General features: G+C 42.1%; 1 protein-coding gene across 2 annotated transcripts; it reads left to right on the top strand.

Annotated features, from left to right (window-relative positions):
• The first annotated feature begins 435 nt into the window (after positions 1-435).
• On the top strand, positions 436-15,236 carry ABCG8 (ATP binding cassette subfamily G member 8). 2 transcript variants are annotated; one of them, XM_040612010.1, is made up of 13 exons: positions 436-520; positions 1,915-2,019; positions 2,770-2,926; positions 4,902-5,140; positions 5,553-5,685; positions 7,347-7,616; positions 9,467-9,632; positions 9,721-9,813; positions 10,710-10,909; positions 11,030-11,106; positions 12,486-12,753; positions 13,294-13,421; positions 13,920-15,236. In XM_040612010.1, the coding sequence occupies exons 1-13, from the start codon at positions 449-451 to the stop codon at positions 14,055-14,057; spliced, it is 2,046 nt and encodes a 681-aa protein (XP_040467944.1). In that variant the 5' UTR covers positions 436-448; the 3' UTR covers positions 14,058-15,236. The 2 variants fall into 2 exon arrangements, with proteins under 2 accessions (XP_040467944.1, XP_040467945.1); XM_040612011.1 differs by lacking the exon at positions 13,920-15,236 and having other exon boundaries at positions 13,328-13,421.
• The last annotated feature ends 2,255 nt before the right edge of the window (positions 15,237-17,491 follow it).

The raw sequence follows: 17,491 nt of genomic DNA, 5'->3' as shown, positions 1-17,491 counted from the left end.
CCTCCGGTGCTGGGACCCACAGGCTCCCTCCCTCACGCTGCTGGCCAGGGGCCTGGTGCCGCCGCCACCACCATGCCTCCCCCGGCAGCCAGCAGGGCCCGGGTCGGAGCAGGTCGCTGGCCCTGGCACTCACCGCCCAGCTGGGCAAGTGCCTACAAGAAAACAGAGGGACTCCTCTTCCTTTTTTCCCCCCCGAGAACAACTGACAGGCAATTAGCTGAAGCCACTATCTGATGTACCTTTAGCCCGAGCTGTTGCAGTCCCAGAGGAGGGGAGTATTTCCCTGTCCGCGGGGTCACACCAGCTGCAGAGGCACAGCACACCGGGGGAAACGGGGCTGCAGCGAAGGCACCTGGAGGGCCCTGAACTCAAAACAAAGAGGATTCCCGCAGCTTTCAAAGAGCCAAGAGTCAAACCACTGCAGGGAAGGAGACCTTGCACCACCAGCATGAAGGAAGCCACTGAAAACCTCTCTCTGGATGGTGCCGGCTGGAGCCAGGTGGCACACGAGGGCTTGCCCGTGAGTGAGACCTGTGGGGAGCAGGGGGGGACCCGCCGGGCTCAGCCACCCGCAGCCGCAGAGCTGCCCGGAGCTGGCGGAGGAGCTGGTGGAGGCGGGTGACCAGCCTGCCGACCGCGCGTTCGCAGGCAGCGAGCCCTGCTCCTCGTTCCAGCCCTCCTCCCGCTCCGCAATGGGGACCCGAGGCACCCTCACCCCCAGGGACCCTGGTGCCACACAAACTGTGCTCAGATGCTGCGGCAGCGGAGCTGAGGGAGGGCACCCTCAAAGACATGCACGGAGCAGAAAGTCCCTGAGCACTGGGACGGGCTTTCCCAAAATGTGCCTTCGGGCTGTAAAACTGGCTGCCCCTGTTTGCTGCGGAGCACCTGCTTTTTTAAAAATTAAGTTCAAATTAAGCAAGAGCGTAGAGTGCTTTGGCAGTGGGGGGAGGTTGGAAGGCTTTAACATGGCTTTTCAGGCTGCTTAGCGTCAAGTTGCTTTCTGGGGTGTATCTAGGCTGAAAAGATTAATCAGCCTCGTTTGCTGTGAGGGTGGGAGGTGTACGCAAGAACTGTGATCACCATCTGCCAAAGATACCACAGGCATGGGTAGAGTCTGCTACACGGGGAACAGGTACGTTTGCCTTGGCTAGGGTATGAGCCCGACTCGTAGGAAAAGCACAAGGCTGTGTGATAGATGTGGCTGTCTGGAGTAAAAGCTACAGATGTACGCACAGAATTAAACCCAAAGCCAGAAAGCTGCCTCAACAAAGACTTCGTAATCGCAGCTGTATGCAGAAGATTAACCAAGCCAAGTAGAGAGTCTGTTATTTTAACTGGTATCTCAGAACACGAAGTTCCAGTTGACAGCACTGTGAATTTAAAAAAAGAGGAGAAAAAAAGACTGTGCTCACGGTTGCACACCTACTTGTTTGCAAAGCCTCCAAGTTAACGAGTCCCTGTGGAATTCAATAATGAACTTACTTTCAGTGAACCTTAAGTTTTAGCTGCCATAACTTATAAATTTAAATATGCGCCATTTTGATCCAGTAGACTAACACTGTTGAGACAGTACTTTTTTTTCCCTCAAAAATAGAAAGAGACCAACCTCTTTCTAGTGGCATGACACGTATCTCCATTTTGAAAGTGATTTCATTTAAACTGAAAGCAAACAGAGCATAGCACAGCATGTTTGGCCCTCGTATATGCTGCTAGAACAAAGTACATTTCACGCTGATTAACAGATAACTCATTTCAACCCTTCAGGCTTTTGCACTACTGTAACTCATCAACAATACTGTTATATCCCATAGAATATCTTTCCCTTTGTGGTTCACCTTTTCTGAACGCCAATTTTTATAGCACTTCAGGTATTGTAATTAACTATGGTAATTAACCTAATAACTTTTCCAGACCAATGCCCAGGATACTATTTTTTGCTCTGAAGAAGATAACAGCCTGTATTTCACATACAGTGGAAAATCAAATGTCCTCGAGGTCAAAGAACTCAACTACCAGGTAAAAGTTGTAATTTATATACCTCCTTCAGCAGGGAGCATATCCAGCAACTCCTGTTTCTATATGCAAGCTATTTTAAAAGCCGAACAAAGCTGAAGTTCACAACCAGAGTTCACACAGTGAAATACAGTTTTGTGAGCAGAATCATGATTTTGGCTGCAATACTGACAACAGGCTAAGCCTTCCGTTGTAAATATATCTAGTAAAGCTGGGGGATAAGACAGGGAAAGGCGTCTGTTTCTAGGCTCTGTTTTTTCTTAGTCTTGAGCCAAATTATTCCTCTGAGAGCTGGGGCAGAGGGACTTTCTGTCCAGCTAGGGATGGTGGGAGCCCTTGCTGACAAGAATGAGTATGTGGAAGGAGACAACGAAAGGATGACTAAGAAGGAGGATTTCAGGGAACCAGTGAAATTTTTCATCTTGCTTTGTGCCACCACGGCATCTGAAGTAGATTTCACAATTTTCAGTTTTGTCTAATTTCAAATTATATTACAGAATTTAAACATTTAAAAACTACAATAGCAATAAATTACTAAAGTAACAGAGGACAGAGATGGCTTTAGTGATTAATAGAAAAAGCAGCAAAGCATGGAAACCATACTTGGCTGCAAAAGAACTTTTTTCCCCATGTATTTCTGGACATTAACAATATTTTAATATATACTCTGCTTCTAACATCATAACTTTGAAGGTATTTATCGCTAAATAGTTTATTCTTTGAATCAAAGGGACTTGTTTCTTTCTTTGTTAGGTTAACACAGCATCCCAGATTCCCTGGTATGAAAACCTTGCGCACATGAAAATGCCCTGGACATGGAAATCGGATCCCCATTCTCATGTGTCAATAATCCAGAATCTGAATTTAAAAGTTCAAAGTGGTCAGATGCTAGCTATTATAGGAAGCACTGGTAAGAACAAACCAATTTCATTATTTGAACAACTTTCAGATAAAACATACACAGCCAAGAGCAATAACCTGCAGTCTTTTGAATGGTAAAATCTGGTTAAGAAGCAGCTATTGGAAATGTGTCACTTACATACACTCTTTAAAATGTATGAGGAAACAAAAAATGAGACTGGGGAGAAAAAAAATAACATTTACTTTCAAAACTAATTTTGTTATGACTGGTACACATTTGGTAGTTGTTTCCTGAGTTGTAGTGGGGTATGGTTATAACTGTGACCTGCAGTCCCAGTTCTGCTGTGCATGAATCGGCTTCATGGCTCAGATTCAAACCAGGCCAATTGCAGACCTTATGCAGTAACATAGCAGACAAATGAGGCCAGACCCTGTAAGAAAGTCAGCAGTAACTTGCATAAACATAACCAGAAATTCCCTTCAGACTGAAACAATTTTAATAGGATAAACCACTGCATTGGGATTAATTAAAAGAAACTTATGGAGAAGAAGAGATAGTTCCTCTTCTGTTTGGCTTTATGCCAAATGGGTCTCTGCTTTCTTACCTCTCTCTCTTTTTTTTTTTTTTTTGGCATTTTCTGGTAGGACTGCATTAATCTTCTCCAGGGTGAGGCTGACTAATGGAAAAAGAGCTTACCCCATGTGGTTAGCTCAGTCTAAGCTCATCTAGGGGGGGCAAGAAGTAGACACATGACCTGTTAAACTGGAGCAAAAAGTACTCAAGTACTCATACTTTGGATGTAAACACCCCCATGCTGCGTCCCCACTTACATCAGGTTAGCTCAGTGATTCAGTGAAGATGCTCTCTCTCAAAGGCAAGGCATATTTGCCAAAGAAGTTTTTAACTTTATTTCTACAAAAGACATTTTTTTTCCCCCATTGCCATGGGAATTTTTTCTTAGTGCATATCCTTAATGTAATTGAAGTTGTACCTTAGAAATTCTCTCAATAATAAAAGGAAAATCTTGTGATGAAATAACATATTGAGTTATAGATATAGCACCTTTGTAAGGTAACATACACTGAGCACAAACCCCTTTCAGCAAACTAGTCAAACTATTTCTAAAAGCTGTTTATCATCTTTTTCATCAAATGCCTTAGGAAAATGGATTAAACTGCTGATGGGTTTCACATTGTCAATGGCAATCAATATGTCACTCTTAAATAGAGCAATACGTGGTTTACAGATGGATGGGTTTCTTTTTTAAAATGTATATATTAAGAAACAGGTGTGGAGTTAATCTTTCAACAGGGAGACTAGAAATAAATGACATCTAATCATAATAAGAGAGCTCTGTGTGTTTACATACAGTATCACACAGCAAAAAAGAAAAATTCATTTGCTATTTAATTCCAAAGCAGGTGTTGTTTTCATTGTTTTACTTTTCTTACCTCTGAGTATGAGCCAGCTTTTCCTAATTATTTAAATTACTTTTTGTCTTATTTCAGTCATAATAATTTTTATTTCAGTCATTGTTAAGATTCTTATTGCTTGTATAATCACTCAGCACCTTAGTCATTCAGCTGTTCCAGCTGCTGTTTCTGAATTCACAATTCCCTCTACAAAGCAAGCTCTTGCCGAGCATTTAGGCACCAGCCCTGCAGCCAGCACAGGACACCACCTTCCACCTGTGTTTCCAAAGGGAAAGACAGATAACAGGAGGACAAAGAGATCTCGTTTCTTGAGTTCATGGTGCTATCTGCAATGCTCAACTACCCAATTCTGTTGAGAAATGACAAAGGTTAAAGCCACATATTCCATTCCAGAGGAGATTTCCTGAACACGAGCTTATAGTTGGTGTTTTCTTTCAAGACCATTCTGTCTCTGTGGTTTGGACAAGGTTCAGGAAGCATTGGGGAAAAGGTGTTAAAGAACAAAAACTTCTATCCTCTGTCTGTAACTAAATCACTTTTCAAAATGATTCCTTGGAAATTAATCTAATTTTCAATTTCAATTTTTCTAGCTGGTGGAAAGACATCCTTGCTTGATGTAATAACCTGCCGGGACCACGGAGGCAAAATCAAGTCTGGTCAAATCATGATCAACAACAAACCCAGCACTCCCCAGCTTGTTAGGAAATGCATAGCACATGTGCGGCAGGATGACCGACTGCTCCCTCACCTGACTGTCAGAGAAACGTTATTGTTTGTTGCCAGACTGCGCCTTCCAAAGTTTTTTTCAGACTCGCAAAGGAAAAAAAGGGTAATTAAGCTGTTGCAAAAAAATAAAGTTGTCAAAAATGTGTCTGACAGGAATTATCCAAGAGAACCTGTGTGTTTGGAGTCAGAACAGCTAATCTGGCATTTTTTAATGTAGATTATGAATTATAACGCTTTTTCTTCTTTCACGACAGAAACCAGCAATTGTTCAAAAGCTCATAAAAAATGACAATCTAGAGAAAGCATGAGAGGCTGAAAGAAGAACTAAATTGCTGATCACTGAGTCTTTTTCAACATTATCTCTAAAATGAAGATTTGTTTTTAAGTGTCTCATTCAGTTACCACTGATGTATCAGATGAATTTTAACCACATCAATCGTATTTTCAGCTTTATCTATGGATGAATGTGCAAATAAACTCTTGCTTTATCTCTGTTACCCTTCGGATCCCCTCAGGTAGAAGACGTCATAGCAGAACTACGATTGCGTCAGTGTGCAAACACCAGGGTAGGGAACGAGTATCTCCGTGGTGTTTCAGGAGGTGAGAGGCGGAGGGTGAGCATCGGTGTGCAGCTCCTCTGGAACCCAGGTAGGCAAAGCCCTGACACTTTCCTTGTGCCAGCCACAGACCACTGGGGGAAATGGGTCAGTACACGAAGACACGAGCTTTCAGGTAAGATTCATATAGACGGTTGCCCCTGGAGCAGCTCAAGGTGTTCATACTCGGGACACTTAACAGGTTTTGCACCAGTTAGACACAGTAACCACATGCTGGTCCATTTGCTTAAATTGAAATCAGTGCTGATCACAGATAACGCTGTAATCATTACAGTAATAATTTCTTAAATGGAGTGCTTCAGCAGCCAACCTACTTTCACTTTTGTCACCTTTGCTAATGAAAGGGCAGTAACAGAGCCAGGCAGAGCCCCCCTGGGAGCCTTCACCCATTGCTCTCCAAAACCACCATCACTCAGACCACTGAATGTTGCCTGAAGTCACCCTCACAGCAGTGCTCTGGTTTGTACATATAAGCATGAGGTTTGTTTTTCATCTGACCGCATGCCACAAGTTATTTTGGAAGGCTGCTGGCCTATTATAACATCAAAATTGCTTTCCTCTCCAACACAGCCTGTTTACATGTGAAATTTTAACAGGGAAGGTCATTTCCTTGGCTGTATAGTCAGTTGTGCTCTTGTGCAACTCACTGACATAGCTGGTTCATGCCACAGATGAACTACAAACTTCCATTGTCTGCAGTAGAAGCAAAACGTGAGGCTAGATCCGTAGCTGATTTTGCAGGACCAAATCCCCTATATGCTCTTATATATATCAAAACCACTACTAATCTTGGCTGAGCCGGTTGTTGAGCAAGATTTCGCATCAACTCTTCCACTGGGAAATGGATCTGAGAATTTTTTGTTTGTATGAAGTTATATTTTTGTAATTATGGGGAAAGCAGAAGTCTTTTTTTTAAGAAGTGATGCTCAGGAATAGATGTGCTGGTACTAACATGAAAAATAATTAGCTCTAGGAAATATAAGTAAATCTTTATTTACGTTTCAAACGTGTTATGCCTCTCAACACAGAAACCATGTCTGTATACAGACATTACCTTGTGCTGATTGAGGCCACTGAGTTCTATAATAACACAAGCACTGCAAAGTAATAAAACACTTTCACGTTTATAACGAACAACTGCAAGGCTAACAAAAAAAAATGCAGACGTGCATATCTCATATGTGCAAACAGGTGCAAAATAGAGCACAGGCTGGAAGGAGGAGGAACTATCTAAATCAATACCATGTGAGTATTTACACAGGAACAATGCAAGAGGTTTAAATATCAATCATTTAGATTAAAACATTTTGGTAGGCAGGATACAAATTGAGTACTACTGTATTAATTAATATTCATGTACATGATATTGGTACAGGCAGTGCAAAACTGCAGAGAAGAATGTACTTTTAATAAGGAACCTTAATCTGCATCCCAATGAAAAATAAAGAAAATTCTTGTTTCCAGTGGGAGCAAGATAAGATTTAAAATAATTACTCTTGGTCATCATGTTCAGTAAGATAGTGGAAGCAACTGCCATTGTGGAATACTGTGTGATGCTGGTATGAAATATACTTTGGACTTTAAAAAGAAGCAATATATCAGTGAGATTTCATGCACTAGATATCTCACTTAGAACATATTTTCCAAATCAAACATTCTGCTTTCCGCAGCTAAACTTATTGTCTTTGGCAGGAATACTCATACTTGATGAACCCACATCTGGACTGGACAGTTTTACTGCACATAACCTTGTGATAACGTTATCCAGACTGGCCAGAGGAAACAGATTAGTTCTTCTTTCACTTCATCAGCCCCGGTCAGATATCTTCCAACTGTTTGATTTAGTTCTTCTGATGACTTCTGGAGTCACTGTCTATTGTGGAACAGCTAGAGACATGGTACAATATTTCACAGAACTAGGCTATCCCTGCCCAAGGTACAGCAATCCTGCGGATTTCTATGGTTAGTATCAAGCACTGACATAAAAAAAGGTGCTGGAAATCATTTGCTTTCATAAGTGTATCAGCTAAGATTGATTTTTATTGACCATAACTGTCTTAGAAATGCCTTATAACTAACTTGAATCAATACTGCAGCAGCTTCAGTTTTTAGTAAGATCCTTATTTGTCAGTACAGGAAACATAACAAAAACAAGAGGTATGGACAAAAATCAAGTTTAAATAATCTTCCTTCTAACCCTGCCAGGTGTAGCAACTCTTCCACATATTTAGCAAGCTTATTCCCATATTCCAGCCAGTTGAAAATTTTACCCTCACTGGGAAAGACATGGGTGAACTGATCAATTGTAGCCCATTCTCTGACTTCTGAGTCAAGAAACGTAGGAAGCTAGTTTCCCAGGACAAAGAATAACACACACCTGGAACACTAAACAGGAAAGAGGAGTGCTGCCCAATGGAGCACGTTGGAAAGGAGAAAAACAAAACCAGAACAGCAATTCTTTTATTCCTTTTCTCAAAGAACATTAACTACAAGGTTTCAAATCCATTCTCCTTCTGTTTTTCCCAACATGCAAAGGCAACCTGGCCCTGTTAAACTAATGACAGTAGTCTCTTGCCACAGAGACTGGTTCACGTCCAGCCCTTAGGTCTTTGCACTCAAGTTGGCTAGGAAACCTTGTACAGACACCAACCTCAGTGCTCTGGAGTAACCTCTTTGGCTGCGCCTATGTGGCAAGCAGTGTCAGCTCATATCAGCTGTGCAGAGATAAACAGAAGTTAACCTCAGTGTCAAGCCCTGCAAAAAGACCTTTGTCACCGCCACGGTTCAGAGCAGTCCTCCGCCAAGTGCAGCCTTGAGGAAGGCTTGCAGCACCCCAGTAAGCGAATGGAGAATATGAGGCAGTTCTGGGGAAACTTGTAGCTACAGCCTGTGGTTACAGAGACAAACCCCTAGGACATGAAGATGGGGAGGGATGAGAAAGGGAGGTCATTCAGCAGTATGCATGGAGTCAGTACCCACAGGAAGAGAAGAGAAATATGGGAGCAGGAAGGTGGAAGTGGTAGAGGATGCCACAGCAAGAAGCAGCACCTGATGGAAACACACCAATGCTGGCTGTGTGTCTGACAGAGAAACAGGAGAGCGTGGCAGAAGGGAAGAGGTAGCACAGATTGCAACTCATTTCTCATGAGTCCTGCTGAGTGGCTGAACAGAGATGATCAGCCCAATGTAAGGAGTTATGAAATGTGCAGCGGTAGTTCTCTCAGAAAGCATCTGCAAAATGTCAGGTACTGTCACTCTGCACTGAAGGTCAGCATTGGAAAATACTATTTTTGTTTTGATTTTTAAAAAAAAGTTCATTTTGTGAAGTACATAAAATAATGCTAAGTCAATTTTTGTTGTTGCTACTATGTTGCCCTTAGATAATATTATTGTTGGGCTTTCTCAGTATCAGGTAAAGTTTACAGCACTTCTGTAAGATACAAAAGAAGATGGTAACTACCATTTTGCAGATGGAGAAAAAACCCATATGATTTAAGTTAAAGTCACAAAACAGATTGTAAATGCCTACATGCCAGGAAGGGAATTCAAAGTGTTTATTGTCAGCACCCCTCCCAAGCCAATATTAAATTTAGATAAATTGGAAATAGTGTTTTACAATACTATAATAAGCACTGACGAAATCTCTCAGTGATTCATTGAATGACTAGGTAAGAAACATCTCCCAAGACAAAATACACATTAACAATCTGTTCTTCACTAATGACCTAAAGTAACCTCTGATTCTAAATGCTCTGATTCACAAAGTTCTCACATCTGTAGCATGTGGCCTCATGTCAAATAATGTCTTACAGTTGACTTGACCACTATCGACAAACAGACTGCAGAAAAGGAGATGGAAAGCCAAGAAAGAGCAAATACTCTTGCCAACTTGTTCCTAGAAAAAGTCAAAGATTTTGATGATTTCTTATGGAAAGTTACTGAAGGAGACAATGTTGCAACTACATTCAGCAAAGAAAGGTAAAGAAAAGCGCCACACAGCAGATCTGGAATAACCGCTACAGCCTGTGCTGATTTCAGAGTTTTTTTTCTGTTTTCTTTTGAGCAGGTCCCATTTAAATTCAGAAGAGGCCATCAACATGCCTCACCATTCAAGTGATCAGTTACCAGGAGTCTTAAAGCAGTTCACTATATTATTAAGGTAACCTTATTTTTAACAGAAACAGTTATGTAGCATGCCCATTTGTATTTTAAAGCATAAGAAAAAAGCACAAAATGAGAACCGACTGCATGCTGAAAGTGCAGAGCTAGTTTCAGGCCTGAGCAAGCCGTAGATCGGAGGTGAGGCTGTACCAGCTCACCCCAGCCCCCTGAGCAGGACAGCAGCCAGCCAGATGTACAGCCCCACCTTCCTGCCCCAGGGCTCCTTCCAGACACAGTCAGCTCCAGCTCACATCACTGGGAGCTCGTGGCTTTCAGGAGCAGCAGAAGCCTCCAGAATCAGGAACACATGTCACAGATTTGGGTACTGCCATTCCGATACCCACACTGAAGTGAAGCGTGGTGATTCAACCCTCAGCAAGCCCAGGCAGCCGCCTGGTAGGTTCAGGCATTGCCATCTTCACACCTCTGCCTCACATTTGAAGCCAGGAGGCTTCACTGATTATGGCCAGCATAGATGAGTATTGCAGTTGGGTCTCACGCATGTGTACTCAAAAGAAACACGATCAACTAGTTTAATAAATGTAGAACACCCCTACTGGTATCAGCTGTTGTTAGTGTACGCTATAGGTCCTTACCAGAGAGACTTCTGTTACTGATGTAATTGCTTCTGTGTCTCTGAAATCAAACTGTCCCCGCCCTGCTGCCTTTCTTCAAGCTTTCAGCATTTCAGACCTGAAATACTAGGCGGCTACAGATGCTCAATAGCTTTGATTAGGCAAAATCCTTTACAGAAACAGACAGCCCACCTCCCGTCCTACTTAAAGTCGGCAAGTTCCACAAACTGATTTTAGCAGAGCATTTGGGACAACGCATCTGAATATTACCAGCATTAGTAAGTACTGTACCTTATGGTCAATGTCGCTGTTTTCCTAGTCGTCAAGTTTCCAATGACTTCAGAGATCTTTCAACGTTATTAATCCATGGATTTGAGGCCCTTCTCATGTCATTATTAATCGGATTTTTGTACTATGGCCATGAGAAAACCAGACTCTCTATTCGTGACACAACAGCCCTGCTGTACATGATAGGTGCACTAATCCCATTCACAGTGATTTTGGATGTTATTGCCAAATGTAAGTGTCAGTTTTCTTGTAAATGTTACAAGCAATCAAAATCAGAAAATTCCTAAACCAGTGAAAAAATCATTAATGCAACCCTAGGACGAAACAAACCTGTTTCTTCGCACCCTGCAGGTCATTCAGAGAGAGCTATGCTTTATCATGACTTGGAAGGTGGAATGTACTCTGTTAGCCCGTACTTCTTTGCTAAGGTAATTGGTTTTGTTGCCAGGGAATACCAACAGCTGGCTTTAACGTTATAAAACACAAACAAACCAAAGCCTTGTTGTAAAAATGTTCACGTTCGTATCAGACTTTGTTCTTTTGTGTCTGCCAGCTAAGGCTATCATTCTTGCTTTCTTGGCATTAATGGATTAAACCTCACACTACTTTAGCTCTGTTGCCATGAGTCATGGCTGACACCCCACCCCAGGAAAGCCAAAGAAGAATCTTTCACTGGGTTGTTTGGCCAAAATTTGAGAAATCTCAACTCAAATTTGAGGGTTTCGAAAGTTTTACATGCATATTTCATTCACTGAAGCATCTTTGAAAGTTTGATTACATCTTGATCTTTAAAACAAAATACTCATATTGAAATACTAAAGCAAAGGTAAAACAGAAATAATAAAATGCTAACTGTGACATTTCCAGTAGTTGTTTAGGCGTGTACTGGTCAGAGACAAACAATTGTATTAAATGCATAAAAAGCCAGAGTTTCTGGAAATAAATGTAGGACTTTGAAAAAATTACATTCTCTTTTTTCGAAAAGGTTTAGAATAATCCCTTCTTTGTGATGTTGCCACTGTTAGATGAGTTCTGCCTGCCATGGCATCTGTAATTTAGGTTTCCATTTCTGCACAAGATTTTAAATGCTTATTAGTGGTTGCCAGAGAAAAATATTCTTTGCATTGTGTCACAAAACTTGCACATTATTCATAGAGAAATCGATGTAATTTGTTACAGCCTTAGTGGTAGAGGATAGTAGCAACCTCTTTGGGGAAAATAATAATACTCTCTATAGGTATCTTTAGATATTTGAGAAAATCCTAAGCATGTTTTAGTTTTACAATGACTTAAATAGTTACTAACCAGACTGCCCTTGGGACAAAGTGGGGAAGTGACCAATGGCCAAAATTGTCTCAAATTTGATCTCACACTAGATTCAACCAAGTTTGGACAAAACATGCAGTTGCCACGAGTCAGTAACTGTATCACTGCTATCAAGCACACCAGTTCTGAGCAAAAGTGAAGAAAATTCTTGGAAGCTACCAAAACTGTAACAAAACAAGACATCTCACCTGTAACAAGAATCCTCTCAAATTAACAATTAGTCATAGGAATTGTCACAACTGGAGAAAAAACTAGTGAGGATTTCGATTTCTGTTGTGAATTGGTTTCCACTGACAACACCTGACAGGGAGATGATTGCATTCTAAAGAAGTATCTCCTGTAGTTTCCATAAACAGTCCATAAGTCCATTAAGCTGTATCTCAGGTGGTTTTGTAATTATTATTCAACTTACTTACTTCTTTTTTTTCTCCTTTTTTTTTTTTTTTTTCCCCCGTTCTGTTTGCTTTTTCTTCCTGAACAGATTTTAGGGGAGCTCCCAGAACACTGTGCTTTTGTTATAATTTATGGGGTTCCTATCTACTGGCTAGCAAACCTTGTTCCTGAACCAGAACATTTTCTGCTGAACTTACTCTCGGTGTGGCTGGCTGTGTACAGTGCCCGCGCGATGGCACTTTGGGTGGCAGCACTGCTGCCAACATTACAGCTCTCAGCCTTCTTTGGCAACGTCCTTTTCACATCATTCTACCTGAGCGGTGGTTTTGTGATAAGCCTGGAAAGCCTCTGGACAGGTGAGACAAATGTCCCACCATCCCTCTGAACTGAAACATCGATGGCTTTCATCAGCAACCGGTGGTTATGAGGCTGAGCATGTCCTGTACAGGAAAACTCAGCTTGATTCCTACCTTTGCAATTACCTTTTGGGTGGTGACGGTGGAGTCAGAGCGTTCCTTTCCCATCAGTTTCTCCATCTGAGAATGAGGTAACAAGAAGTTTGGTCAAAAAAGCACTAGTGAAAGGCTCGATTCTTACATGGTTGCTAAAATTTTCAACAAAGATAACTATATTCAGTAGATCAAGACTGAGTTCAGTGAGAGTTGACACTGGGGGTTTGAAAGGTACAGATAGTAGTGCTCTCCTAATTTTTGATCTCCATGTAACAATATAAAGTATATCTTGCCCAATAACGAACTGTTATATATTTTTAGTCTCTGGTTGTCAAGAAATTAGACAAACCTGCTGTGTTTGGCAGCAACACAGCAGTTTTTGAGGTCTCAAGTCTTGTGTATGTGTATCAATGTCTGTCTGTCTTTCTGCCATTTTTTCCCCAGTTCCATTTTGGGTTTCCAAAATCTCTTTTCTCAGATGGAATTTTCAAAGCATGATGCAAATCCAGTTCAATGACTTCACATATGAAATGACTGTTGGAAATACTACTTTTCAAATACCAGGGGAACTTGTAAGTCACTAATAAAAATTCTTACAAACATTTGATAACCAATTAGAGCGCTAGTTATACGCCTGTAGATTTAAGTAGATGTTGTAGGCCTCAAATTTAGCAACCAATATGTGACAGCATGTTACACTCTGTATATTTTACATTTGTCCCTATAGCAGTTACTCCTGTTATGCCTTTATTTTTAGTGGAAGGAAAAAAAAAAAAAAAGAAAAGAAAAGAATAAAGGGCAACCATTTTCTACACAAGCCCCAACTACAGTTGTTCAGAAGCTGAACCGAATTCCTGTGAAAAACTGCAGCCACTAGACACGGCATCGCTGTCGCCAGCTATCGAACCACTCTGAAAGCAAGAAACCCAGTAAACGCAGTAAAAAAAAAAAGAAACGCAGCTAGAAACCCAGTAGCAGGGGCCAGGGGAGCTCACACGTGAAACACACTCCACAGATGCAGCAGGATAATTTTGGGTCCATTCCTAATTTTGCATTTTCCGCGGTTACAGGTCACCGAGGCTCTGGACCTGGACTCCCACCCTCTCTACGTCAGCTACCTGGTCCTCGCTGGCATCGTTTGCAGCTTCCTGCTTCTGTACTACTTATCTCTGAGATTCATCAAGCAGAAATCAAGCCAAGACTGGTAACAACAGACCAGGCAGAGGGGGCAGCAGGTTGCGGCGGCCCCCGGCAGCCCCCAGGGACACCCCCCGGGCTGCTTCTGTCCCCCGGCCGGCGGGCGGGGCGCAGGCGGGCGGCCGCCACAGGGTGGCAGCAGAACTCCAGCACTGGGACTGACTGCAGCCCGGCGGGGGGAGGTTTGGGGGGCTGCTTGGTTGGTTGGACACTGGGATTTTACAGGTGACATGACACTTATGAGTTCTTCACACCCTGAAACATTCTGAGATATGGGCCACCGATTTGTAAGGACCCAGCCCACACTGTAGGAGCTGATGTTTTCGCCTGGCACGTTCGAACACAGGGCGATCACATACCGAATTCGGAGCAGGGCTGGCACGCACAGAACGCTACTTTCCGTCGCATGTATAACATGCAGCACTCGTAAGAACAGTGTAGAGGAAAGCAGCACTGAAGGTTTCACTGATGCGCCAGGACAACACACAAAGATGGAAAACCCAACTGTTAACTACTCTGTGTCATTTCTAATTGCTTATCTGTTTAAGGCTCTGCCTTTGTGTTCCAGTTAGATGCTGTTCATGCCCTAAACGGGTATTTACTCACCAGGTAATAAAGAAAAACATCGCACCTTCTTGGATTTATTTTTAAAGTATAACTAGAATAGTATCACAAAACAGTTTCAGTCGGAAGGGACCTTTAAAGGTCGGCTAATCCATAATCACGTATTTCTCCGTGGCAATACAAATCACAGCAATGAGCCAAGTTTGGTTCCCAAGATTCTCAGGTAGAAGATACCAAACAGACCCTTTAGTAATTAAAAATCTAATGATGCAATCTGTGAAAAGCTTGTAATTGTGCACCTAGTTATGCTCAGCCATAAGACACAAATGCCTAGAAAATGAGTAACAGTAAATGAATGGCTGTTAATTCACACACAGTCATGGTAAGTGCATGTGCAAATTAGGTGTACAGGCATTGTGAGCATAGGATTAGCTTGCTTCATTTTAACTGTTTGGATACGTATCTCTGTGCTTATACCCAGAGACCCAAAGTACATCAGAGTCTACTTTCATTTACGTGTTGCATGCAGTGGAAAAATCCTAGTGTAATCGGCTATAATGCCCCAGATACTGTTATGTAAATCCCTCTTCCTTTATTATTATTTTTAATAAATAAGCATGAAAGTACATCAATGTTTTATTATTCTATCTGGCAATTGAGACTGCCACATTACTTTCCGCAATTGCCATGTGGTAAATAAATTCCCAGGAAGACCCTAGTCTGAAGATGTTAAGCCAGTCTGATAAAATAACAGTTTCAGCCCCAGGCAGCAGAAGGAATCCAAAACACTCCAAGGTTCTTCTGAGGTGAATTCTACAATTTCGTTCTGGTTCTGCTGCATTTGATTTTGAAGAAAAAAAACCCCACTTGATCTGATCCTAGTGCCATTTTGAAATGATCAGATTTTCATTGCCTTTTAATGGCAAAACCAATTCTTTCAGTCCAATTCAGCATCATTAAACTGTCAGAACAGCAGCTTCCTGTTTGAGTCTTAATTATTCCTTTTTATTATATTTAAGACACTTAATTTTTTTAAAGTGGTTTACTCTTCTTTGTAATGATCTGTTGTGATTAGAATCTCTTTTATATCACGCTGAAGTTTTAAGGGTATATATTGGTACTTCTAGTCTAAACCTCTATTTTCAAGGTATTTAGAGGATTAAATTCTAGGCTGACTCTCTGTTGTGAATTCACTTTGATGTTTAATAAAAAAAGGAAGAGACACAATGGGAGAAATTAAAAGACATAAGGGACAGCTCTGAATTTTAGGGGCATATTGTCACGCACAAAAATCTTCAGGCATCTAGATAAGAATATACCATAGCCTTAACTTTGAATTTCCTTCCTTTTGTGAAATTAGTCAGGCTGCTGACATTACTTAAACAGCCTTTTTCAATTTAAAATTCCACCCTCTTAACATTATGCAGCAGGACCAAACGGTGTGAGTGTTTCAGAGGTGGTGTTATGACAAGGGTAGATGTATACATAATGGGGACTTGAGCGGTGAGCCTAGGAACAGCCATCGTATGGAGTGTAGGAAGAGCTATCATAGGATGTGGCCGGGCCTGTGTTTACACAGAAAAAGCTCATATTCTATATACTACAATTACATTAGCACGCTGCCTATGATCATATCTTGTTTCCTTGATGCCTAGAGATGGGGAATATAGGCTGTGATTATTGTTACAGGCTTTAGCAATAAGAAGATAGGAGCCTTGAAATACCAGCAATTAGCGTTCATGCCTAACAATAGCATGCCGTGGGGCTGTGTACAGAGAAGAGCACAGGGAAGAGTGGGTGGATGACACACAACCTGCCCCACTTGCACTACCAGGAGTTGAAAAATAGTACAAGTTTAGGGGGGGATTATGTACCTCTCAGCCAGTGAAGGTCATGTCCTGTACGTTCTGGCCTCTGCCTTCGTGTCCTGCTTCATGTTAGTTTTGCACAGAAAAGGTTTCACACTTCCACAGCGGAGCTGCTGCTGCAAAATCAAGGGGTTAGTGACGGAACAGAAATCTTCCCGTGAGTTCTAATCAAGGCTAGATGTCATCATTTCATTTCAGCACAGCTTTGCTTTCCAAGTTTCAGAGTAGCTGTTCCCTTCCCTTGCACTCCCCCAGTGTTGGCAGCAGCTCGGTGTGCCCTCCTGCCTGCGCTCCCCGTATCAGGGCAACCGAGGTTATCACAGGCCACAACAATCTCAACGGGGAAACTAAAGATCACAAGCAAGACACTGCGCAAAACACGTCGTACTGGACATTCCCACGCACGACAACGTTTAGTTTGTTACGGATTTAAGCGCTGTGGTAAGGCAGATCTACCACTGCCCAACAGCCTGACAGCGCCGCTGTCCTGAGGATTTACCCACTGCTGTCTTTGCTCTCCTGCATCCTCCCTGGACAGGTTCAGAAAAGATCTCGTCAGCTGTAAGCCATGACCCCTGCGACTGCAGGCAACCAAGTCACTACTTCAAAGCCAGTTTTGCATGAGCACCGTGTCTCACTGGTTGCAGAGCCTCCACGCTGTTTCGCCCAGCTGCCGCATGAACTGCCCATTGCACGAGCTCCCTGCAACAGGCCTCGGGGTTTCTGTCTGCAGACACATTGTTGTTGCTTCTATTTGATGTTCCCATTCCCAAACACAATATTTGTAAGGAAAAATCACCAAACTCAGAATCAGAAAAATCTGCATTGGTGACATGGATACTATGAAGGACAACAAGACTGTGTGTTGTTACACCTCTGTGTACTAGAGGTGGTATCTTACCTGTAAAGAAACAGGCAAGAAGAATTTATGTTTATTAAAGTATTTAATACAGGGAAAGCGGCGAAGTTCTCCCCCAGCCTCTACTCCAAGTTTATGCAGTCTCTCCACTCGG

Source organism: Falco naumanni, chromosome 12 (genome assembly GCF_017639655.2).
Source record: "Falco naumanni isolate bFalNau1 chromosome 12, bFalNau1.pat, whole genome shotgun sequence".
Classification (NCBI taxonomy): domain Eukaryota; kingdom Metazoa; phylum Chordata; class Aves; order Falconiformes; family Falconidae; genus Falco; species Falco naumanni.
The sequence above is the reverse complement of the archived record's forward strand: the minus strand, read 5'-3'. Positions and strand labels throughout refer to the sequence as shown.